This window comes from Schistocerca serialis, chromosome 2 (assembly GCF_023864345.2).
Source record: "Schistocerca serialis cubense isolate TAMUIC-IGC-003099 chromosome 2, iqSchSeri2.2, whole genome shotgun sequence".
NCBI classification, from domain to species: Eukaryota; Metazoa; Arthropoda; class Insecta; order Orthoptera; family Acrididae; genus Schistocerca; species Schistocerca serialis.
Window position 1 is genome coordinate 587,726,273 of NC_064639.1, and position 24,497 is coordinate 587,750,769.

General features: G+C 36.4%; 1 protein-coding gene across 1 annotated transcript in view; it reads right to left on the bottom strand.

The window, feature by feature from the left end:
* LOC126457613 (sushi, von Willebrand factor type A, EGF and pentraxin domain-containing protein 1) overlaps positions 1-24,497 on the bottom strand; it is a 336,391-nt gene that overhangs the window by 176,292 nt on the left and 135,602 nt on the right. The window contains exons 56-61 of the mRNA XM_050094068.1: positions 23,074-23,225; positions 20,267-20,578; positions 19,515-19,665; positions 19,019-19,217; positions 18,421-18,623; positions 16,229-16,345 (exon numbers count right to left, since the gene is read on the bottom strand). Of these exons, the coding sequence (XP_049950025.1) occupies positions 16,229-16,345; positions 18,421-18,623; positions 19,019-19,217; positions 19,515-19,665; positions 20,267-20,578; positions 23,074-23,225 (1,134 nt within the window). The remainder of the gene's footprint in view (positions 1-16,228; positions 16,346-18,420; positions 18,624-19,018; positions 19,218-19,514; positions 19,666-20,266; positions 20,579-23,073; positions 23,226-24,497) is intronic.

Genomic DNA, 24,497 nt, shown 5'->3' on the forward strand with positions numbered 1-24,497 from the left:
GCCAGAAATATTCAGCAGCTGTAATTTAAGCTGTGCTCTTAGGATCCTGCCTAACCACACCCTCAGAAGAAACAGCAAAAAAATTTTGATGAGCAATATTTTACATTCTAACTTGCTTTTCTTGTAGCTGTACTGCATGTATATTAATTTAAACTATTAACTTTTCTTATTTGTGTATTAGCACTGCTTAACAGTGGCTGACTACATCACATGTCCTCTGCTCTGAATATATGCTGCCATTGGCTGGTGATATAATGTGACATGAACTACGATCGGCTGACAAAACCACATCACAAAGCGATTTCAATGCTTCAGTAGCTAGTGTGCTGTATGTGGTGGAATTTGTATTTATAGTTTGGTAATACAGAAATATGCAGTGTACATGTTACTGCGCATCGAAGAACTTCCCAAAACATGTTGTTTTTTACAGCCTTTGTTTCATAAAGTACCGGGACGTTTTATGCTAGTGTATAACATCTTTACCACTCAAAGGATTGATGAGTTTTACAGCTCCAAGCGAAAGTATATTGTACTTAACACGGAAACAATGTACTTACTTGTGTACCCAGTCAATTATAACTGGGACATTTCCCGACTGGCTAAAATATGCAGATATTAAGCCTCTATTCAAGAAAGGGGATAAAGACAGACCGATTTCACTTTTGCCAGCATTCTCAAAAATTTTAGAAAAAATAATGTACAGGCAGCTGTTCAACCATCTGACCACAAATAACATATTATCAAGAACACAGTTTGGATTTCTGAAGGGTTCTGATATCGAGAAGGCTATTGTGTTACACCTACAGTGAAAATGTACTTAATTCATTAAATAACAAATTACAAGCAGCAGGTATTTTCTGTGATTTGTCAAAGGCATTTGATTGTGTGAACCACAACATCCTTTTAAGTAAATTAGAATTCTATGGTGTCACGGGCAGTGCTGCATAATGGTTCAAGTCATACCTCACCAACAGGAAACAAAGGGTGTCAGTGCAAGGGACTAGTGAATTAAGTTATTAGTCATCATCAGAATGGGAAGAAATTACATGTGGTGTCCCACAAGGGTCCATCTCAGGGCCATTGCTTTTTCTTGTGTACATTAACGATCTCTCATCAGTTACACTGCCAGAAGCAGAGTTCGTTTTGTTTGCAGATGACACAAGTATTGCAATAAATAGTATGTCAAGTGTAGTTCTAGAAAGATCTGCTAATGATATTTTCATGGATATTAATAAATGGTTTAAAGCCAGCTCACTGACATTAAACTTCGATAAGACTCACTATATGCAATTCAGAACCTGTAAGAGGTTTCCACCCAGCATATGCATAAAATACGAAGAAGAGCAGCTAGAAGAGGTTGACAGTCTTAAATTCCTGGGATTACAACTTGATAATAAATTCAGTTGGGTAGAGCACACCACAGAACTGCAGAAACGCCTTAACAAATCTGTATTTGCAATTCGAGTGTTAGCAGACATAGGCAACATAAAAATGAAAAAGCTTGCATACTTTGCCTACTTTCATTCCATAATGTCATATGGTATAATATTTTGGGGTAACTCTTCAAGTCAAACAAAAGTTTTCAGAGTCCAAAAGCGTGTAATACGTATTATTTGTGGAGTAAATTCACGGACGTCCTGTAGAAACCTCTTCAAAGAACTGGGTATACTAACTACTGCCTCTCAGTATATTTACTCATTAATGAAATTTGTCCTAAATAATATATCTCTTTTTTCCAACAAACAGCTCAGTTCATACATACAATACCAGGAACAAAAATGATCTGCACAAGGACTTAAAAGCACTTACTTTAGTTCAAAAAGGGGTCCACTATTCAGGAACACACATCTTCAATAATTTGCCAGTAAACATAAAAAATCTAGTTGCAAATAAAGATCAGTTTAAAAGGAGCCTGAAAGACTTACTAGTGGCCAACTCCTTCTACTCCATTGACAAATTTTTTTATAGAAACAAATAATGTATTGTATATATTCATACTATTAGTATTGTTATTTCAGCTTAAAAAAAAAAAAAAAAAAAAAAAAAAAAAAAAAAAAAAAAATTACATGTTCCATATCCACGAGGATCTCCTCAGCACGGATCTATGGAACGAAAAACTAATCTAATCTAACCTGGGGTATAGTATACTTTCAGCCGGGGAAAAATGTATTTTCACCTGGGAAAAAGTGTTTTCACCTGGGGAAAAGTCTATATTTAACTGGGAAACTGGAAGTTTTTTTTCTTGTCCACATATACTAACTATCCTAGTTCCAGGGGTAATTTAGACAACACACTGAGTACAAGGTTCTCTGTGCATTAAATATATTTCACTTGAAAAACAAATTTCTGTAGAAGCCAAGCCCAAAGTTCCACTTGGTAGTATAATAGTTTAATCTTCATTAAAAAGTTATTGCTTATTGATAGTATAAACAACTGTTAAAAGGTAACAAAACTTCTTTCTCTTTTGCCTATCATTTGTCAAAATTCCTCTAGAAAAAAGCTATTAACTGGTGAAGTTCACAGTAATGTACTCATATTTTTTGAAAGTCTTGGCTTCCAATGCATCAGTGATTGGTCCAAAGTGACAGCTGAACTCTAGATGGTATAAGGGAAGAATACAGCTTCCTTGATCTTGTCAAATTTGATTGTACTGTCAGTGCTTCATTGCCACTTTGTGAATTGTTTCGTCAGTTTTAATGCAGAGCATGTGTCCAGAGTTTTACAAGAGTAAAATGTATTAGATAATTACAGTACGAACAAAGTATGTCAATGGGGCAAATGTAATGTGAGCCAGCAGTTTATTGGTGGTGAACTGGTAGCTTCAAGAAACAGGAAAGATTGCTTATAAGCTATGAGATAGAAGGTTAAAAAGTAAGGGCACGTCATTCAGACCTCACTATGTCCTCAGATCTGAGTGATCTGGTCTTCCCCCCTGTATCCCTCTCGCCGCCTGGAGGAAGGGACTATTAGTTCCATAAGCTGTAGTTGAGTCGGTGTTCGATCCATGACAGCTGCAGTGGGTTACATAGCACAGCTTCATGCGTCTACCTCAACCTATAACGTAATGTGATTTTGTAAATGTCTCTAAAGCAATGCCTCTATGTTGTCACGACTCTGTAAATGGCTACTGTTTTCACCTGCAGCTGGTAGTACTTCGCAGTTGAAAGCTGACACCAGTGTTGCGAGCTGTCAGGGATCTTATTATGCCATGTCTAATATAGGAAATAAGTGTCCTTCAGCAGTACAACACATATAGCCTTCTGAAATAAATAATGGCCAGCAATTCTGTCTCATAATTTATTAGTTTTCTCAACTGAATATTCCTTTGACACAGAAAAGATTATTTCTACCACACAGTATTCCTGATTTCGAGCTCTTAACAATTTAATGATTGAACTGAATTTGGCAAGTCATACTAGGAAATAAGTTTCTATGGAGATTATCTTTTAAAACTATTACCTTCAGTGTATGTTTGAGGAAGGGGAGAGGAGGGAGAGATATGTCAAAATTTCTTCAAACTGCTGCTGTCCTGCATTCACACTTAGCAGGATCTTTGGTGTGATTGTTCAAAACACTCCTGGAAAGATCAAATGGCATGGGTTGTGAAGCAGCCATTGAACTCCAATATATTGTGTTTTTTGCCACTGCTTGATCAACGCTGCTCGTGGCCGCAGTTTGGTAGTGGCCATTTATTCTGGTAGACAGCTGGTTGTTGGTCGTATCCACATAATGTGGTGCACAGAAATTGCAGCAGAGCTGATAAATGACATGGTTTCTGCCACAGGTAGCCTTGCTCTGATGGTATAGGATACGCATGTATCAGGACTGAAGTAAGATGTGGTGGATGTGTGAATCAGTCAAGTCTTGCATGTGGGTCTTCCACAGGGATATGACTCTGTGGATATGACCCTGTAGCAAGGAGTTGGAAATAGGTGTGGCTCAGGGATGGACCAGCATGTGATGCAGGTTGGATGAGCTGTGGTATACCTCATTAGGAGGGCAGGAAGGATTTGCCCACCCATTTTCATTTGAGCTTCCTCATAACCAGACTTTCATAAAAGTTGATTCAAGATGTGTTTTCATTGTCGTATGTGTGATACATTAGCTTAATCATAACCAAAAGTTCATAAAAGCAAAGCTTTATGTAAATAAAAGCTAACAGCATTCCAAATTCTGCAGTTTCTGTCTAGCTTTAATATAAAACTGTCCTGTCTTGAGAATACTCTGCATCGTAAATGTGCAATTGTGGTACAAATTATTCACTACAAGACCTATTATCATATAACAAGGTCTCACAATCTCTAAAGTACTCAAAATATTACATATGAGAGTTCACAACATTCTAATTGCAACCAAAATATTGAATTCCTTCATTCTATGCTGAGAAATGTCAAGAGCACAGTGTTGTAGGTAGGTTGCACCGCACACTTGCAGGATAGACATTTCTGCTGCCCTGAAGTAATATTTTCATTCTTATCATGATGACAATTGTGCATATTTTGAGGTAAAAATTAAAGACAGCTCCCTTTTTTTAAAAAAAACAATGTGGTATATTCACAACACTCATTAACTTTACAAAAATCACACAAATTTACACATTCATTCATTATTAAATATTAACAATTGTATATTATATATATTTATGTATATGTATATAAATGCATACTAAGTCATCATGCATATCACACTTGCACTTTTTCACTTGTAAACAGTCAGTACTGTAGAACATTGATTTTAATAGACTGCACAATTCATTCACTCACATATTGTCCAGTCTATACAAACATTGACTGATCGCAAAGACAGAGTTTAAAGCTATTTATAGTTTGAGCACATACACCTTCATTAGGGCAAGAACACACTTATAACCCACTTATGTGGATACGCAAAGTTGCAAACACACACACACACACACACACACACACACACACACACACACACACACACACCACTCAGAAACACTACCCACTTGACTTCAACAGAGAAGTTCAATTCACTTGTGTAAACTCAATGTTAGCGATCAGCCTTCATCTGTTTAAATACAGACACTTGAAGCAAGGCATGTCTCTCTGCCTTTCACAATCATTGAGCATTTTTGTGACCAGAAGAGGGGAGACAATTCTGTTTTTGTTTTCATTCACTGTCACTGGCCTTCACTATCACTGTCACTTTTATCTGAAAGATAAAGTAAAGAATATTATATTTTGTTTTATTATCCTTCTGAGACATGTCACTATAGCAATATTTTTAAGATTCAAAGAGAGATCATGTGTAGGAAAAAGGTCTAAAGTAATTATGTGCCATAAGAATACAAATAATTATCTTCCAGAAACAGAAAAGTCAGAGCTGAAAGCTAAACTCAAAAGAAAATACAAGGTACACATAGAAGCAAAATACATAGGATAAAAAGGGGGCTAATGTGGATGCTCCTCTTTTGACACATGTATTAATTGTATTATAAGAAAAATTCAGTTGTTAAACTTTAAATTACAAGGAGGCAAAATGGCTGTCCAGTGCTTATCCTCTGGAGACAAACTTCCAAATACACATTTAAAAGTAGAAGAAACTATCCCTAGCTTTTGGAACTTGTATGTACCTTCTCAGGAAGGGAAAGATGGAGGAAAGAAGGATTAGTTGGGAAGGTTAGGACAAGGAGCAAGTCACTCAGATGCCAGATTAAAAGAGGCTCAGCTGTTATGAGGACTCAGCTGTTATGAGGACACAAATATTTGTTCACAACAGAGTAGCCTATCTGTCCATCCAGCCTTCCCCAAACAAGTCCTCCTCCAAAAGCTAGGAATATCGATTTTCTAGTTAAAGCAGGCCTGGCAAAGTATGGCTAGTGGGCCATTCCCCTCCAGAGAGCAATTTCCCCTCCAAGTCTACTCATACTGCATGGTCATGGCCACACCACAGCACATGAAGTACTTATTTGTCTGCGGTCAAGAGGGGCAGCATCTTCCTTCGACTACTTTCTCAAAGCATACATTGTCGCGCCTTGACAGGCATTGGATCCTCTCAGCGATTTATTCATATTTACTCTTCTTAATATTTGTCTACTGCACAGACTGTCATTTTAGTTGCTAATGTGTCTATTATTCCTGTTTCAGTTCTGGTTATTATGATGGCTGTTACTGCTTTTGAGAATGTCGGGGAAAAAACACTGAAAACCATTTGTCAATGATGAGTGGGAGACTGAGATCTTTTGTACACAAGTCTGATGAAAAATCTGAATGTTTAATATGCAAAAAGTGCTTAGGTCAAAACAAAGGTAATATCTTATTCAAGATATCTGTTTACTCCATGAAGAAACACCCAGCCTTTACCCTAATGATGAACAATGTGCTTTAGTGGGTAAGTTAAAAATAAAAATTGGAAGTTACCTGAGCCATGAAGTCTTATAGAAAAGTGTTTACCTGCACGTATGCAATTTGATCAATATTCAGAAAAGATCAAAACTTCATTGTTAACGGCGTACTCAAGAAAGATCGTGCAATAGATATGGCAAAAGCATTTTGATTTCAGTCAACAATTAATTTTCATTCACATAACAATCGAATACTTTTCTGTGCATGAAGAATTAGTTGCTTTATAATGCATTTAAAAGTTGCAATTTTTGATGTGTGGTTCACCAGAGGGGACATGACGCCATTGCCCAGGTAACACCAATGAAAGCCGGCTTCCTCTACCACACCACCAGCAGTTCCGTCGGTAAAGCACCTCTTTTGCCAGGCCTTGGGTAAACAGCAACATGCAGTCATGCATTTGATGCACCTACGTTCTTTAGCTCCTGTTGTAAAGTGATATTTTCTGGTGTTGAACTGTTCTGCGATAATCATCTATTGTGAACAAGTGTTTTGTGTTGGTGTTGCATTAATAATTACAGTGCAGCTCATTGGAATCGAGATTCACAATAACAGTGGTCATCCAAGAACAAGATAATGTTCTGCTGCAAAACATACCCCCAATTTCAACAACTGTAATGGACAATGTGCCATACCACTCTGTTGCGACTGGATGAAGCTCCAACAATGCAGTGGAGGAAATCAGATATTTTGCTCTGGGTTCAAAGATGTTCTATTGATTAAAATTGAACATAGCTTGTGTAAGGCATAGTTAATGGTACAAGCCAAAAACTCCACACTACCAGGTCGACGAACTGGCTAACGGTAAAGGGCACATAGTTTGATCAGGCTTCCTCTGTATCATGCTCATTATTTCTGGCTGAGAATATACGCGCCTAGATGAAAAGTAATATGGCAAAAAAACAACAAGAAATTGACACTCGAAGAAGCCATTGCAACTGTTACACCACGGGACTAGTCTTGAGTTGTCAGCCATACCCTCAAGGTAGTTGGAGAGACTTGGATTCATGAAAGACTGTGAAAAGTTTTTAAACACAGTAGAGTTTACAAAAACTCATATCGCTAACATTCTAATGCAGTTGAAATTGTGACAGAATCATAAAACTGTATTATTGAACTAGCAGCAGCAGGTGAGACAGGTCAATAGTTATGAGAAAGCCCCTTCCCAATATAAAAATAACTGTGCAAATTCTTCACTTATATCATTGCAAAACCCACTGCAATTCTTGTTTCATCAGTTATTGATGGTCCTTAAAAGTTACATTATTTCACTTAAAGTTTATAGTTGCTTGAGTACTGTGGTAGATGTGGAAGTTTCATGTGTACCTCATATGGCAAAATACTATCCTCTTTGTGTGCCATAATTTGCCAAAATCTTGTTTTGATATCTCAGGCCATTTATGAGACAAGAGGGATTTATGAATATTTCATTCTGGCTTTTTCACTAGTGCATGTATTCGTGACAGAGCCTTTTGCATACATTCCATTTTCTCGTCACTGGAGAAGATAGCGATATCTTTCCAAGTTTAAAGAATAATTCAGTATGGTATTTAAAAAAAAAAAAGCAAAAAACAGCTAAGACTGCATAAAATATTTCTTTACTTAAGACAACAGCTTTCAACAGACCCTGCTGTCATCTTCAGATCTTAAAATACTTTTTGTTGAAAAACATGCTTATTTTATGCTCAACCTCATGCACAAGGCATCAAGTGGGTGAGGTTCAGTGCAAAATGAACACGTTTTACAACAAAAAGTTTTTTAAGCCCTGAAATGACAGCAAAGTCTGTTGACCGATTATATTAAATACAAAAATATTTTTCACAATCTAGGCTGTTGAATGGTTTTTTACAATTAAAACAGATCGCCCTTCGCCACTCTAAAAATGAAAAAAATTCTGTCTAAATTTTGTACACAGCAACATATGACCTAACATGCATCAAATGCAGATTCACAGTGAACCCTATTTTTCACTGTGAACTTTAAGAATTTCTTGCAGTAGTTTACCTAATAATGAAATATCACAATAACTATAACCATTAACGAAATGATAGGGAGTTGTCATGAGGCTGACGGATGAAGCTATAGATGTGTGAGAATCAGAGTTTATTACCAAATAGTTTCTTTAAAATCATTTGTCAAATATTGCAGACTGGCCACCTTGCACAGCTTGCTGTTCAATGCAATCAAGCGAGCGTGATGGCTTCCATGGCGAGTAGGCCTGGCATTATCATCACCTGCTGACACATTCAGCACAAGCTGGCAACTCCACTTCCCCCCGCTCACTGAACTGTCAGTAGTCACAACTTATTTTAAATGCACTATAATTCCGTCGATTGTGACAACAGGTCTGGATATTTTTAATGCAGCTAAAAAGTGTGTTGACAAAATCGGTGATTTCCAAAAATGCTCTGCAGTTTGTACTGGTAGTGTACCAGCTATGATCAGTAGCATAAATAGCTTCGTTGGTTAATTATGAAAAACAGAATAAATTATTTAACTTTTCACACTAAATTACTCATCAGCAAACGCTACGTGAGAGAAGTGTGAGAATGCTGTCTGCGATGAAAAATATTAACAAAAATTATGAATGTAGTATATTGAGGAAATCCATCACTATTTCGATAACAGCTTAAGCAGTTTTTCATAAAAGATGACATGATATATGGTGATATAACTCTTCACTCTGAAAATTGTTGGCTGAGTGCAAGAACCAGTTTAGTTCCTTTTTTCTTTAGAAGTTTTCAAGTTTTTGAATAAAAAGGTAAAATTGGATACTTCAGAATTTGAAAAGAGACTTAAGGGTTCACTTTTCTTTATCATAATTAGCATTTCTAACGAATGTTACAGTTCACTTACATCATTAGAATCTATGTTTGCTTATAGATAGTATGTAGAGCTTGCAATCCAGTATGATGTGACTGTCGTCGATGTAACTGGTCAGTGTGGCTGTGGCTGCAGTGAGTGCATGGATAGAGTTGGAGGGGAGAAGCACTGGAGAAGAAAACACTCACTGGAGGGGAATGATCTGCAAGTCACACTTTGCCAAGTTCAAGTTAAAGTGTTTGCATTGGCAGTACTTGGAATTCCACCTCCTGAAGATAAAACCTGAATACTGACTTTCTCTTTCTAATATGTCTTGTTCATATTAAGTCTGAAACAAATAAATTCTAGAAAAAGAGTGTGAAATGTGGTTAACTGTACAATCAGGAAAATTGCATCTTGAAAGCATACAACATGCATGGCTGTAACTTTGGTTTTGAGAGACCCCTTCCAAATAAATAAATAAATACATAAAAAGATATCCCACCTTTTCCAATCAATTACTCTCTCCTCCTTGAGTAACGAAGCTGTGGTTGTTATGTTTTTATATAGGCTGTACCAGGATACGTGTCAACTAAAAGCAAATATTGACCAGTCCACCTGTCTCTAAATAATCAAACAATAAACTACAGAGGAGTTATGCTTGTCTTATTCTACTGTAGTAAATAGAACTATTTCAGCATACTGTTCTCTGCTTCTCTGACTAATCTCTGTTGTTGTTTGGCTCAGATCTGACAAATTTATTGAGGTGATTCCTTCCCTGGCATAAATACATCTATGTTTTGTTCTTTAGCTCCTGATGTCAATTAGTAGATAATAAGTTATTTTACATGTTAATTATTGTTAAAAACACCTTCAGAATGATGGAAAATGAGGAACAAAAGTTTCTCAATGGCAGACACATGACTCTGAGATACAAAAAGTAATGTATCACAATAAAAGTGCACAATAACAAGGGCACTGATATAGCACCTAGAATTTTAGGGCAGGGAGATAATTGGCTCCTTATAGAAGAGACCCTGCAACAAGATCAATTAAACAAAAATTCAGAAAGAGTACTAATCAAGTGCCCTATGTCTGATTAAGTTGCTTATTGCTAAAAGGCTTTTGGAGACACAAATTTCTTCAAACTTCCAGTGAGACAATTCTCAATCTTGTGCAGGAGTGAGATGACTGAAATAGGTTCCGTCAGTCTCATCTTGCCTATTTATTTATTTGTACCGTGTCTTTCATGGTGTTCTTGATGAAGGGAAAAGTTCAGACTCTGAGAGCAAATGTAAGAAAAATGTTTGAAATCGGCAAATGCTGGTCACAAAAGGCCATCAATGAAATAAAACAATGAATGACTAGCTTTTCAGAAAGCACAAATATTCCACGAGCTCTGAGATTATCCCAGCACAACCGATACCTATATTTTCAGGTGCCCATCTGAGATGACAATTCTGTTTTAGTGCATAACATTTTGATAACTGACTCAGTAATCTTCATCTGGTTCTCTCTGTAGGTAACACAATTTAAAAAATTAGAATCTTCTTGTTCCAGTCTGTAAGTAACATTACAGCCACAGCAATGTCTTTATAGGCAGGTGGGATGCAATTTTCTGTGTTCTATCACAGATATTCATGGAAATGGAACAGGAGCCAAAAACAAAAATGCATGATCAAGGGTTATGCAAGCCAAAACTGATTATAAACAGGGGTGTACACCAATAATATCTCACAGTCTGATTGGTGTCCAGGCAGTGAGGCACACAGAAACACCCATGGCAACTGATGACGACTACTAGGTCAGTAGTCTACTAGGTCAGTTGTCAAAGTACTGTGAGTAAAAGGGAATCATCAGTTTGGGTGGACACACAAAAACATACTGCCTCTAAAGAATAGTACTTTTAAAAATTAGAGGATCTATTGTTTTAAATAAATTAATTTGTTTAAGAAGTCCTAGTAGCTTGTCTTAATAATACATAATGGGAAAAAAGTATGAAAATCCTGCTGAAGTTTCCTGTCAGGCCACCAAGTTCCTATTGCTGCCAGCAGATGACACACTCAGTGTTTCAGTCACTTGAGTTCCTGAATTTGCCAATTTTACATAAAAGAGAAAGTTATATCCCAGCAAGGCATAGGACATTATTTGCACCAGAGTAAACTTGTGTGACAACATTATGATGTGTAAACAATGAATCTCTCCTTTCTTTGAATGTGAGAAACTGCCAACTTCACAAAAATCACCTAACAGCATGGTTTTTGAGCAGTAAATTCACACCAGTCTGCATATAACATTGTGCCTTGCCTGGTTAAATGCTTTTATGCTGGAGATACAGGTTCTGTGTTTGGACCTACAAGCAGTCTTACCTTTTTTGTTCAAAAACTGCCAGCAAGTTGCACCATGGTGCTGAGTCCATGTTAACTTCAATCAGGACGAACTATAGATACCAGTCACGAAGCAATTATGTGTATAAGCGCAGTTTATGTCTAACATCCAAAACCTGTTTGGTGTCATGGTATATCTGCTTTCCACCAAAAACAGAATATTCAGTACTATGATCTTATAAACTCTACATAACATGTGTTTCATAAAAAGTGTACTTACTGCCCAACACAGCAAAATTATTGTAATGTCCAGGCTCTTTTTACTGAAAATTTGTAAAGTTTGTCCTGATGTAAGTATTGTGTTGTTTTTAAGATAGTAATCAGTATTTACTTTTAAATTACATTCAAAAGGAGGTCAAAATTTCTGTCACATTAAGCAGCACCATCCACTGTGCACTTCTGCTATGTTTTGTTATCATCACAATCCTAAAAATGTAGGCCATGTCTAATGACATGTTATGCAAGCAAAGTGTTTACTGTGGGGTAAAATAGGATGAAGATATGAAACTATTTGTAAAAATAGTCTCTACTAAAGCATGCTATGCCCTTCCTAATAGGTGTCTTATGCTTCGTGTGCTAGGACAAACTGTTTTGCATTCTGTTCCACATAAGGAAGCCACAGGGGAACCACAGTGTCACGTAATTTAGCACTAACAATGTTGTTAATTCAAAGTCATAGATATTTAGTTTATGTATTGCATCCATAAAAACAGAGTCATGTCCATATTTCTTCAAGAGTTCACTCTGTACTTCATTCAACATAATTAACACAAAATCAGAACTTTTTAGACTTGGATGAGTTTCGCTAATTATCCCTTGGGAGTTACAAAATAGCACCCAATGATTTCATGCAACCAGGCCTCTACACTAACTGCAATGCTCTGATGTCTTACTGACGAACATAGGTTGTATCAATTCAATATTTATAAGATTCTGCCTCATCAGGAGATGAATACTTTCCAGTTCAATATCTGAAAGTGAATTTCTGCTTTTGTCCAACATAGCCTCAAAAGGAGTTTTGTTCGCTATATCTGCAGCTATAGTGGGTCTTTTTCTATCAGTTAATTCAATGTAATGTAAGTCTTTGTCATGACCAACATATACTGAAACAAATATTACCTGGCCTCCAAAACAAATATCACCTGACTGATAAGGACCATCTGCGGTCTTTTCTTTTTTCTTCCCTGCAACATAAAATATCTGATACTGTTACTATTTTAAAATAAAGTGATCTGAGCAATGGCAAATGCTGCAAGAATGTCTCACAGTACAATCAGTAGCCACTCTGGCATTTTCTTTCCACTGTCCAAAACTAGAAAAGGACAAGAGCTGCAAATTTTCTATATTAATCTGAACATCATGCATCATGTTCAGATGGTCCAAATAGCACTTTCCTGACAATGGTTCAAAATTACACAGACAGTACTTTATTCTTTTCTTCCAAATTGAGTTACTTGACTTGAATTTTGTACTTCATAGCATGTGGGTTAATGATGTATTTAACTAGTCATGTAAACATAAACAAGTGCAGAGATGTGCACTGTTACGCAATTCAACACCTAACAAGTATCAGTGGAATGCTATGTGTGTGGACATCCCTAGTTAGTTTTTTAGCTGTATTGCTTTTATTGTTACACGTCTATTTTTATTTTTATTTCTAACAAAACCTGTGTAGAATGTGCTACATAATATCCACTAAAATGTCAGCATGGTATGTGTGATAACTTCACATGGAACAGGACTATAATAACAAGTTTTTAAAGATTAAAAGATGATGGTCTTAATTGTTGAAGTTAGTAATCCGGAAAAAGTAGTACTGAATGTGATCTCGGCTACTAAATTTTCTCCAAAGGTTTTATGGATCACTCCTTTGTATGTCTAATTATGAGAAATTTCAATGAGTTACTTGAGGTCTCACTATGATAATCCCACTGGTGGTGCTTTAAGTTGAATTCATAACTGAAATTTTTATCACAAGTTTTACACTGATAACCATACATTTTTTATGGTGAATCTTCAAAGCATGTTCTCTCAGATGTTTGTCAAATTTATACTGCTTCCTGCACACTGAACTTCTTACACTCATTCACGGCAACAGAGAACCAAAAGTCTGATTCATTGACACGAAACATACAAAGAATAGTTTTCCCACCTCCAAGCAAGGTGGGCTCAAAGCTGAGACTGACTCACTGAGTGTGACATCTACTGGCAACACTAGGTGCTTGGTCTGATAAACTGTGTTCTTGAAGAAGGTGTGTTCCCTGACAAGTTGAAACTATCTGTAGTGAAACCAATACACAAAAAGGGGGAAACAAAGCATGTACAGAACTACAGACCCGTTGCCCTAATCTCAGCTTTCAGCAAACTGATAGAGATAATAATACGAGGGTTGGAGCTTTAATAGTGGCCACTATTTATTTACAGCTCGTACAAAATAGATATGTGTTTCAAAGTTTTACTGACCTTCAGAGCAGTCACCAGCATTGTGTATAACCTGCTGCCAGCGATGTGGAAGTCGTAGGATACTCTTAGCAGTGCCAGTTGTGTTGACAGTTCAAGCAGTATGGTCTACTGTCCGACGAATTTGTAGCAGTTCTGAAGCGAATGCTGTGAAGTGTTTCCTTCAGTTTAGAAATCGAGATCAGTAACAGCTTGCACTGTACATGCTTGAGCATTGTCCTGCAAAATGATGGTCAGGTCCTGCAGAAAGTGTCACCACTTCTATTTCTATGCTGTTCATTTTTGGAACACAACCGATGACCAGCTTAGAAACAGAAGTGATGACACTTTCTCCAGGACCTGACCATCATTTCGCAGGACAATGCTAAAGCACGTACAGTGCAAGCTGTTACTGATTTGTTTGATTGATGGGGCAGCTGAGTGCTATACCACCTACTGCCCTCCCCTGACTTAAGCCCTCATAAGTTCATTCGATTTCTAAACTGAAGGAAACAGTTCACGGCATTTGCTTCAGAACTGCTACAAATTCGTCGGGCAATAGTCTGCACCGCTCGAACTGTCAACACAACTGGTACTGCTAAGAGTATCCTACGACTTCAATATCACCAGCAATGGATTACACACAATGCTGGTGACTACTCTGAAGGTTAGTAAAACTTTGAAACACTTATCTATTTTGTACGAGCTGTAAATAAATAGTTGCCACTATTAAAGTGCCAACCCTCATATTTAAAAAAAATCTTGGAGCATTACAACAATGCTGGCATATTAAGTGATTTCCAGATGGTTTCAGAAGAGGTCGAAGTATCACGTCAGCAGCAGTACAATTTGTCCATAATGTATTTGAAAAAATAAATGAAAAATCCCAAGCAGCAGGAGTATTCATGGACCTATCAAGGGCTTTGAATAGAGTACATCATGACGTGCTCTTATCAAAAATAGTGAAGAGTGGTGTCACTGGAATACTCATGCAATCGCTAGGAACATATTTAAAGGGCAGACGACAGTGCACGGAGTTTATGTACTCTAATGGAGAAATACTGGAGAGGAGAAGAAATATACATTTTGGTGTTTCTCAGGGCTCTATTTTAGGCCCAGTCCTATTCATATGATATGTAAATGATTTCCCAAGTTCTCTTGACAATAAGCAATTGATCACTATGTAAGCAGATGATACATCTGGTGTCTGCTATGCAGACAATGAGCCCAGCCTAGTTGAAGAGATACATAACTTCATTGAAAAGGCAAGAGCTCATTTTGAAAGAGAGAACCTAAAAGTAAAGATAGAAAAAACTAATATTATTCATTTTAAATCAAGTGATCCAAAAAGACAAAATACTGTAATTGATGAAATTCTACCAAAAACCTTTACAGATTGTAAATTCTTGGGTTTATGCATAGATGATTGACTTTCATGGAAGCAGCAAACTGATTATGTCTGTAAAAAAATAGTAACTAGTCTCCATATATTAAGAAGATTATCACCATATCTTAATTCTGAAACCCTAAGGTGTGTATATTATGGATTAGTGTATCCTCTTTTGTCTTATGGAATAGTACTGTGGGGTGGGACATGCCAAACTAATATGAAAAGAGTTTTCATACTGCAGAAGTGAGCCTTGAGGATCATAGCAAAAGTAAAATCAGGAACTTCTTGCAAACCCCTATTCATTAGACACAATTTTCTCGCAGTTTATGCCATGTACTAGAAACTATAATGCTAGTGAAAGAAGACACTAAGATCACAAAAAGAAACATGGATATTCACAAATATGAAACAAGATATAGAAAATATTTTCATCTGGTTAACAGAAGATTAACTTTAACAGTGAAAAGCCCCTATGTCAAAGGAGCTGTTTTTAATAACTTGTTAGCAAATGAAGTTAAGATATTGACAAGGGAGTGGCTTATCCAAAAATGCTCTTCTAACTTGAATTGATCATGAATTAAACTGCAGTAGGAAACAATGTAGACTAAAAAACTGTAATTGTAAAGACTTTATACTTAGTTGAAAACACACATGCATGTAAAATTACGTTTTACTAGCAATAAATTGAATTGAATTGAGTTGGTGGTCTTATGTCACAACCACTAAATACCCACGGCGTGAGTGTTGTGAGAGAGAGGGAAGGAGGGGTGGTGCTGATGTGGGTGAAGCTAAGCTAAGACAAGTATATCAAGCATGCTTACAATGAATGATTAAGGTTACATTACCTTTCTTTCCTGGATAAGCATGGCGTTTTAATCGATCATACAGATCATCTTTATTGCCATATATGCTGGCATTTGATCGTGCCAGACTGTTCATCTTTCCTCCATTATGAAGACTTTCTGTAGGGAAAAAATGGCATTTTTCAAATATCTGTCAAAACCTTAGAGTAATATATTTACATTACTGTTATTTCTTACAAGTAACAATTGAGGACAATAATATTTTTCCTAATGCAATAACTTAATACGTTTTAACTCATTCATTCTTCTAATTAATTAAGACAATATTCTCATGATGTTTCAGATCAAAAGAGAATGGGAGCATAAAGACACACAGTAGTATGTAGTGATCTGCTATCTGAAGACTGATCTGATGCAGCTCTCCATGCCGCGTGGGAGTAGCCGAGCAGTCTAAGGTGCTGCAGTCATGGACTGTGCGGCTGATCCCGGCGGACGTTTGAGCCCTCCCTCGGGCATGTGTGTGTGTGTGTGTGTTTGTCCTTAGGATAATTTAGGTTAAGTAGTGTGTAAGCTTAGGGACTGATGACCTTAGCAGTTAAGTCCCATAAGATTTCACACACATTTGAACATTTGCAGCTCTCCACACCAGTTTACCTTGTGTAAGTCTCTTCAGTTCTACATAGTTACTGGAACCAACATTTACTTTCACCAGCTTAAAGAACTCAAGCCTTGGTCATTGTCTACAATTTTTACCCTTCCATGCTTTCTTTCATAACCAAATTAACCATTCCTTAATTCCTCAGGATATGTCCTATCAACACACCTCTTCTTTTAGTTGTGCCGTAAAGATCTTTTCTCCCCAACTCAACTCGGCAACTCTTCATTAGTTGTCCATTAAACTGCACTAAATACTTTGGGAAATTATTGTGAACCACTAGTTTGATACAGTTAATGTGGCAATATCTTACACATCCTGAAAAGTACAGCACTAACAACTACAGTGCAATTATTGGAGTTTTTGAACAGAGGTAACCATAAGAGCTTTGTCATCGCACACAACATCACTGGAGTGGATACAAGTGTTTGTAACAGAGACAGTTTCTGTTCATAAATGTTGTCAAAAGCACAAGTAATCAAAAGTCAGTATTGATGAAGAAAACATACATCATTTGTGTATATTCAAAAGTAGTATCTGACAGCGGTGAGACTGTTTGCCTATGCAGCAGCCAAAATTAATCAAGGATGCTCCTGCTCCATTGTGCTTTACTACCAATATTAAAAATCTATAGAGGTGGCATGAAGATCTAAATTGAAAGTAATAAGATTAAGTCGAATCGGAAATGAAATGAGGAGAACTTTGCAAGAAGGCTCTGATGCATTCGAGGACAAATTCCATTTAGTACATTTTAAAGTGAATCAAGACAGTAAAAGCATATATTTCACTGCTTCATGACCAGACACGTGGTAATAAAATTGAAGTAAATATTCATTCTGTTTTTCAGGATTATCTGATGATACATAAATGGAAAGATTCAATTAAATGCTGAAATTTTAAACTAGTTTCCTGTCACCTAATCAGTGTTTTTCATATTTTGATTATTATTATTTACAGAAAATTCTGTGGTACAATGCAGCTCTGGAATTCACATAGTACTCTTTTAAAATGAGCTGACCCTTGCTACATTGCTCAGAAAGACACTGTAAATTAACAGTCTAAATTCTCTGTTTTCTGTTTGGCTTTTGAGAATTTATCAATTCATGGTGAGTGATAGACTGCTCTCTTAACAATAGCTTATTACCCACTGTGGACTTTTCAACATCATTACCACACTGCTGAAACATAATTAACACAGTTTAGCTTTCCATGACACAGTTGTTTTAGAACTGCAATACTGAACAGCTAATTTGTAACTATAGTCCTCTAAATGAAGATTCATATTTTGATATTAGAATAATAATTCATGCAAAATTGTAGCCTCAAGGGTATCTGAGTAATAAGTGATTAGAATCATGTATCCTGTTGCTGATGAGAGCTCATGGACATACCATTTACTAGTTTTACACCATTACCATACTTTCAGTATTAGTGTTTTATTAACTACATACACTGCTGGCATTTGAAATAACTTAATGTTTTCAACAAAAGCAAAATGCAGCTTAACTTTTCTGCAAATTGTTTAAATATTTCTAATTAGTAACACAATTAAAGAAGTAGTTATTCTAAAACACTATACCTTTCATGTATGTTTCATTGTAAAAATTTGGCATTTCCCAACCATCTTCTTCATCATCATAATAATGAGCATATGTTGAATGATGAGAAGGTGCAATGGATTCTGCATATGGTGTTGGTGCACCATAGTAGAAATTGACCTGTGATCCATTTTGGTCTGCTGCAGCTGGCAATATTTTCTTTGGTTCTTTCTTATGTGCTGACCTGAAATTACATAACAAAATTATGGCAGTCACTTTTTATGGTATATACTACAAAAAGATGTATTTATTAAAGGTGCTGTAATAATATGTAGACAACCAAAACTGGTGTTCACAAACTGCTGACAGTCAACAGTTTATGTGACAGTCCAATAAATACAATATAAAACACTGCATTATGCACCAATCTTTTAGTTCATAATGACTAGAACACATGCTTCCTGAGTAGTAAGAAATATAACACTCCTGTTGTTTTCTCCAAAATGTCCCACAAATTACCAGTGACCATGCTGCATTCCAAGAAGTGAATGACATAAGCTTTCCAATAATGAACAACTCAAAACTGATGTTAGTTTTATCACCAATCAGGTGTAGTATGACTTATAACAGTAAACTTACCTTACACATATCATCCATACCAGAAGCACAATTAGAATAACAAATATTACAGCACCAGCAATGCCTCCAGCTATGTAGGCAAATTCTGATTTTTCTCTGCAGTGTTTACCAGTAAAACTTCCACTACAATGGCATGAAGGTTGGCCTCTATTATCCTTCACACAGACACCATCATTGTCACAGTACCCCACACAAACATCTGTGGATAGAAGAGAAGTTGTAAACAGAATTTGCTTACAATAAATGATTCACTATAATTTGAGAAACAAATAACAAAGTCAGATTTTGTCATTTTACTGTTGTTTTGTTGAGAATGAAGAAAAATGCTTAAATTTTTGTGTGACAGACACATAATGATCTGCCATTTAATCCCACCTAGGTCACAAATTTAGACTGCTAGATAATAAAACCCCCACCTTGCAGGCAAAATTGGAAGGCTAATGATGTATACCAGTAATATGCACCATTCATGAAGAGGAAAAACAACCTTCATTACCTGTGCAAATTTTTCCAGTGCCATTGTAACCCTGTTTACATTCACATTCAAAATTTCCCGTTTCAGAGTCCAGCATGCATCTGGCATTTGGATCACAGTGCATTTCTGGTGCTCCCATGTCACATGGGTTGGTACATTCAGCTTTGCTTGTCTGTTTTGAAAAGAAATTGAAAATCATTTTAGTATAACTTGTAACAATAATGTGTACAGACATTTCTTGAAAGAAAAATTTACTCTAAATAGATATAAATTTAAATAAGAAGCAAACATATACATGTCAGAGTGATACAACTGCTACGTACAAGATGTTTTAATTCTCTGGCTAAAAATAATTTCAAATATAAAACCAAAATTTTTTCTGCAAAACAGTTATGTGGTATGAAACCTCAAGTTTTTTTTTTTTTTAAAAAAAAGAAATTATATACTATTGAAAAATGCAAACCAAATACGTAATTGAATTGCCAGTCTTCAAAATTAGAAAATGTGAATTACTATAATTCAAATACTGTCAAGTTTTTTGGAATGCAGTCTGTTTTTGTATGGTTCCATAGTTGACTGACAGAACTGATGACTGGAAATATTTCCTACATGAAGCCTTGCTGTGAATGAAACAAATTACTGTCACATGCTGCACTGTCTATCATATGAACTATCAGATTCAGTAGCATGTCCTTATTCCTTATCGAACACCATTTCTGAAAGTAATAGTAGCATTACTTTCAGTTGAAATGTGAAGTGCGCTAACAACTTACTGCAGCTGTTCCTTTGGTACTCGTATCTGGAGGGCACTGTATGCAGAAAGTCTTCTGTGCTTCTGGCTGATATGTGCCCTTACTGCAAGGCACGCAACTGTTGAGAGTGGTGTTAAGGTGAGTTCCAGGTGGACACACAGGCAGTGAGCATTCTTCTACTGTTGCTGCTCCTGGTTGTGGAGTGGTGCGCCCTAGTGGACATGCTGCACACGCTGCCTGCACACCTTGCGTGCGGTACGTGCCTCTTGGGCAAGCCTCGCATTTGCCCTCGACACCTAGCTGCATGCCAGAGCCACATTCATCTCGACATTCCTGCAAAAATTAGAATTGTTTATAACATTTCATGAAGATTTTCACGTTTAATCAATCTAATTAAAAGTGTAAGAATTACATTGAGCATCTTTATCCAGTAATTTAAACAAACATGTTGAAAGAAGCAAAATTTTGATTTCTGAAATTGACATAATTCATTATAAGTGAAAGTGAAGCAACAGTACATATACAATTAAGGTACCATAGTGCATGATTTCATGAAGTGGAAGATTTGGACCTCTCATAAATCAACATTTTAGGATATGCAACAAATATAGTTGTACAAAACTTTAAGACTCAGTGTTTGTAGGAGTGTACTGTTTTACTGACTAAAAACTATAATTATTATGTGGATCACTTTCCAGTGATTTCATGTGTGGAAAAAGTAACAGGATGTATAGTTTTTGGTTTTCACAGAATACTAGTTTCATGCAACGGCATTACAGATTTGCCTAACCTCTTTATATAACTGTGGTAATTAGAGAATATAGATTGTCATCTTCCATAATTTTATTCTTTGTTCCATTTATGTTTTGTAGTACCCAGCTATACATAAGAATACCCGCATTTTATGTAAAGTATATCTGATGGAAAATGAAATGAAATGATCATATGCCATTACTGGCCATGAGATACAACGTTGATTGGCTGCCTGGTACAATCCTTTCTATTTGATGTCACTTAAGCAGCTTCCACATTGATGAAGATGAGATGAAGTGATTTGGACAACACGAACATCCAGTCCCTGAGTGAAGAAAATCTCCGACTGAACCGTGATCTAGATACAGCAGTGCTAACCACTAGATCCTGTGCTGCAGACAGTATATCTGATGAGTTTTATATTCACACTTCATATCTTAGTTAATAATCCTGAATCTAGATCTCTGGACTGCATGACCCAGAATTATTTAAGACACTCACTTTCAGCTTTCCAAAGTCTTCAAAGTTCATAATTACCCCAGTAATTTCATATTTATAGACATTTTCATGTCACCTCAACTGCTCATTACAAAAAGAGGAAAAAACATAGAATGACAAGGGTTCTACCCATGTGAACAACATCTCAGAGATAAACTTGGGACTATTGACTTTGTGCTCTCCATGATATCAGCATATTCCCCAATACTCAATATTTCATAGTAGTTTGATTGCCCATTGTGCATAATCAGTTTTGAAAAGTGAAAGTGTAAGTCACTTGTAACTGGTTTGCAGTATCTAACAGCACTACGTTCTGCACAAAACCAGATGAAGACATGCAGTACACAATTTGCTGAGACAGGCAATGTATTCCATCATTAATTAAAATGAAAGGTGTATTGTACTGAAGACTATCAACAAAATACAAGTTTACTGCAGTGGAGCCAGTCATACATTCTTCACATGTACCACAACTGAATCGCTCAAAATGAGATCAAGTGACTCCATATTAACTCTCGCACTACAGTGGACACTATGATGATACTACACTGCCTGATATGTGCACTAACTAAAATGTCATCAGCACTGCAAATTCTGTGTTCATGACAATGTCAGAGTTAATTTGTCTCATATTCATGTACAGTGTTCACTGAAGCCAACATTTTTTGCTTCCATTATGAAGATTGTTCCTAATGCTTATATAATTCATCAATTAATTGTGTGTCATATTTCTCTCTATTGTATGGTACAGCATTAAAGAAGTGAAACAAAAGCAGAAAAGACTGATTTCTGAGAAAATTGCACCATTCCACAGATAGCACTATTACTGCAATTTTTTCTGCAAGACATCATGTCTATTTGAAATACTAAGCTTGCTGAGAATACCGTCTGGCTTCATCTGTAACATTTGAGTATTTACAGAATGTACTGATTTTCAGTTGGTTCTGCAGCTTCTATATTCAACAACTTTGAAGATTGAAACAATGGACACATATGTACCCGACAGAGAGCTAGCAAACGTAACAAATTACATTATATGAGGCTCCAGTTGTACAATAAAACCATGTCTTTCAAGCATTTTGCATAAATTTATTCAGCCTGCTCCCCAACTGAATATTTACATTGTATTATCATTCACTTTTAACTATTTTGGAGGCTCTGGCTGCTTAGGTCACAAAGAACAGCATGCAAGAACCTCTTATTTTAATATTAACCCTTCAAGTCAGTAGTTTCAGTGCTTGTACATAGCTTACTGACAGTTGTTTTCATGGCTGCCAGGAACAGGAATGCATCATTTTATTTAAATTATTCTAGTCCAAGAATTATTTGTTGATAGTTAACATTTTTTTTGTAATTGTCAGTATTCCAAGTTGATGCTGTTTTAGTTAGGTGCATAAAGGGAAGGAGCATGTAATTTATTGATTAAGTTGTGAAATGTGTCAAACAATTATCTGAAAACCTGTTTTTGTACTTGTCTCCCATAGGAAAGTTATGTCATTTGACATTTTAATGTAATTATTTCAAAAGAGTGTTTTGTATCCATTTTATAGTCATAGCCTTTTGTTATATTTTCATACCTCATGAGAAACAGCTTCAGCAGTACGAGTAGTTTTTCCTAAGCCACAGAGGAGACAACTGAAGCTTCCTTCATTCGGTTGGTAGAAACCATGGCCACAGCTGCGACATAGTCCTGCTTCATCATCAAAGTACTTTCCTGCAGGACATCGCTCTGCAAAGGACAACAAACATTTTAAATTCCACACCATAAAAATCTCACTCTATGTCCATAAATTCTGAGTGTAATAATTTTTGCCTGAAACAAATACATAATTGTTGCTCATTTTGGTAAATTCTTTGTTACAATTTTCTAATATTTTTTCTTGATTAGCTACTGTTTTATAACACTACTGAGAAGGGAAAAAATCATAACTCAGTGTTTAGTTTGCACATTTTCAGCTTCAGTTGATCAGTGATCCCCCAATAGTAATGATATCCTGTACCACCATTAAAATTAAATTGTAAATTGATTGCCTTTAAATTTAAGAACATCCTTGCTCACACAATTTACAGACAAGGTTCTGTGCTGGTCGCAGTTCTGATCTAACATTTCTTATTAAGTAACAATAATGGCTTACGTATGTGTAATAATTTGCTCCCTACTAAACAGATATAGGCGTGTGACTGGACATCATTTCAACATTTGGATTTCACATATGGTGCCATTTAATTATGGTTACTGCTGGAAATCTATTCATCTCTGGTTTTATTCTTGTAGTTTTCAGACAGTGTGAAATAATCAATGATTATGTTGGCTGTTTCAACACATCCTCTCATCAACCTCAATGTGCATGGGCTCAATTCTATTTGGTCCCTTTTTGTTGTTATGTCTCCTGATATTCTTGCATTTTCTACTAGCTTTAACTTGGCCATGAATTCCTTCATAGCTATCCTCTCTGTCTCGCCTTGTTCACTCTATCATTACTTCAGTCATATTAGTGAACTGGCATGAATCAACATAAGGGTGGCTAGCCATGTTGTTTGTCCTATCTGTGACTGCTTTGAGTACGCACAATGACTCTCCCACTCTTCTAAGAACTTTTTCCTTTGAAAGCATCTATCCAACACTAGGATTTCAAAGCGATGTCCTGTAAGGCATGTTGGCGGCGTTCAGTGCAGTTGCCTGTGCAGCAGCAAGACACAGACTGAGCGTAGCGCGAGAGTTCGCTCGGTTATATAGCGTGTGAAAACGTTGACCTTAGATAACGGACTTAGAGTTTTCGCAGACATAGAGTCATAAGCAGATATACCAAAGTCTTTATTAGCAATTTCAAACATATGATAAGTATGATAAGCAATTACATCTCTATCATTAAAACTTTCAAGTCCAGGAATACTCGAAACACAGCTACCGCCTCTTACTATGGCAACGGTGAACCATCCATTTCCATGTGAGAATTAAGATTACATCCAAGAAATACACAAGGTCCATCGACGAGTGCGT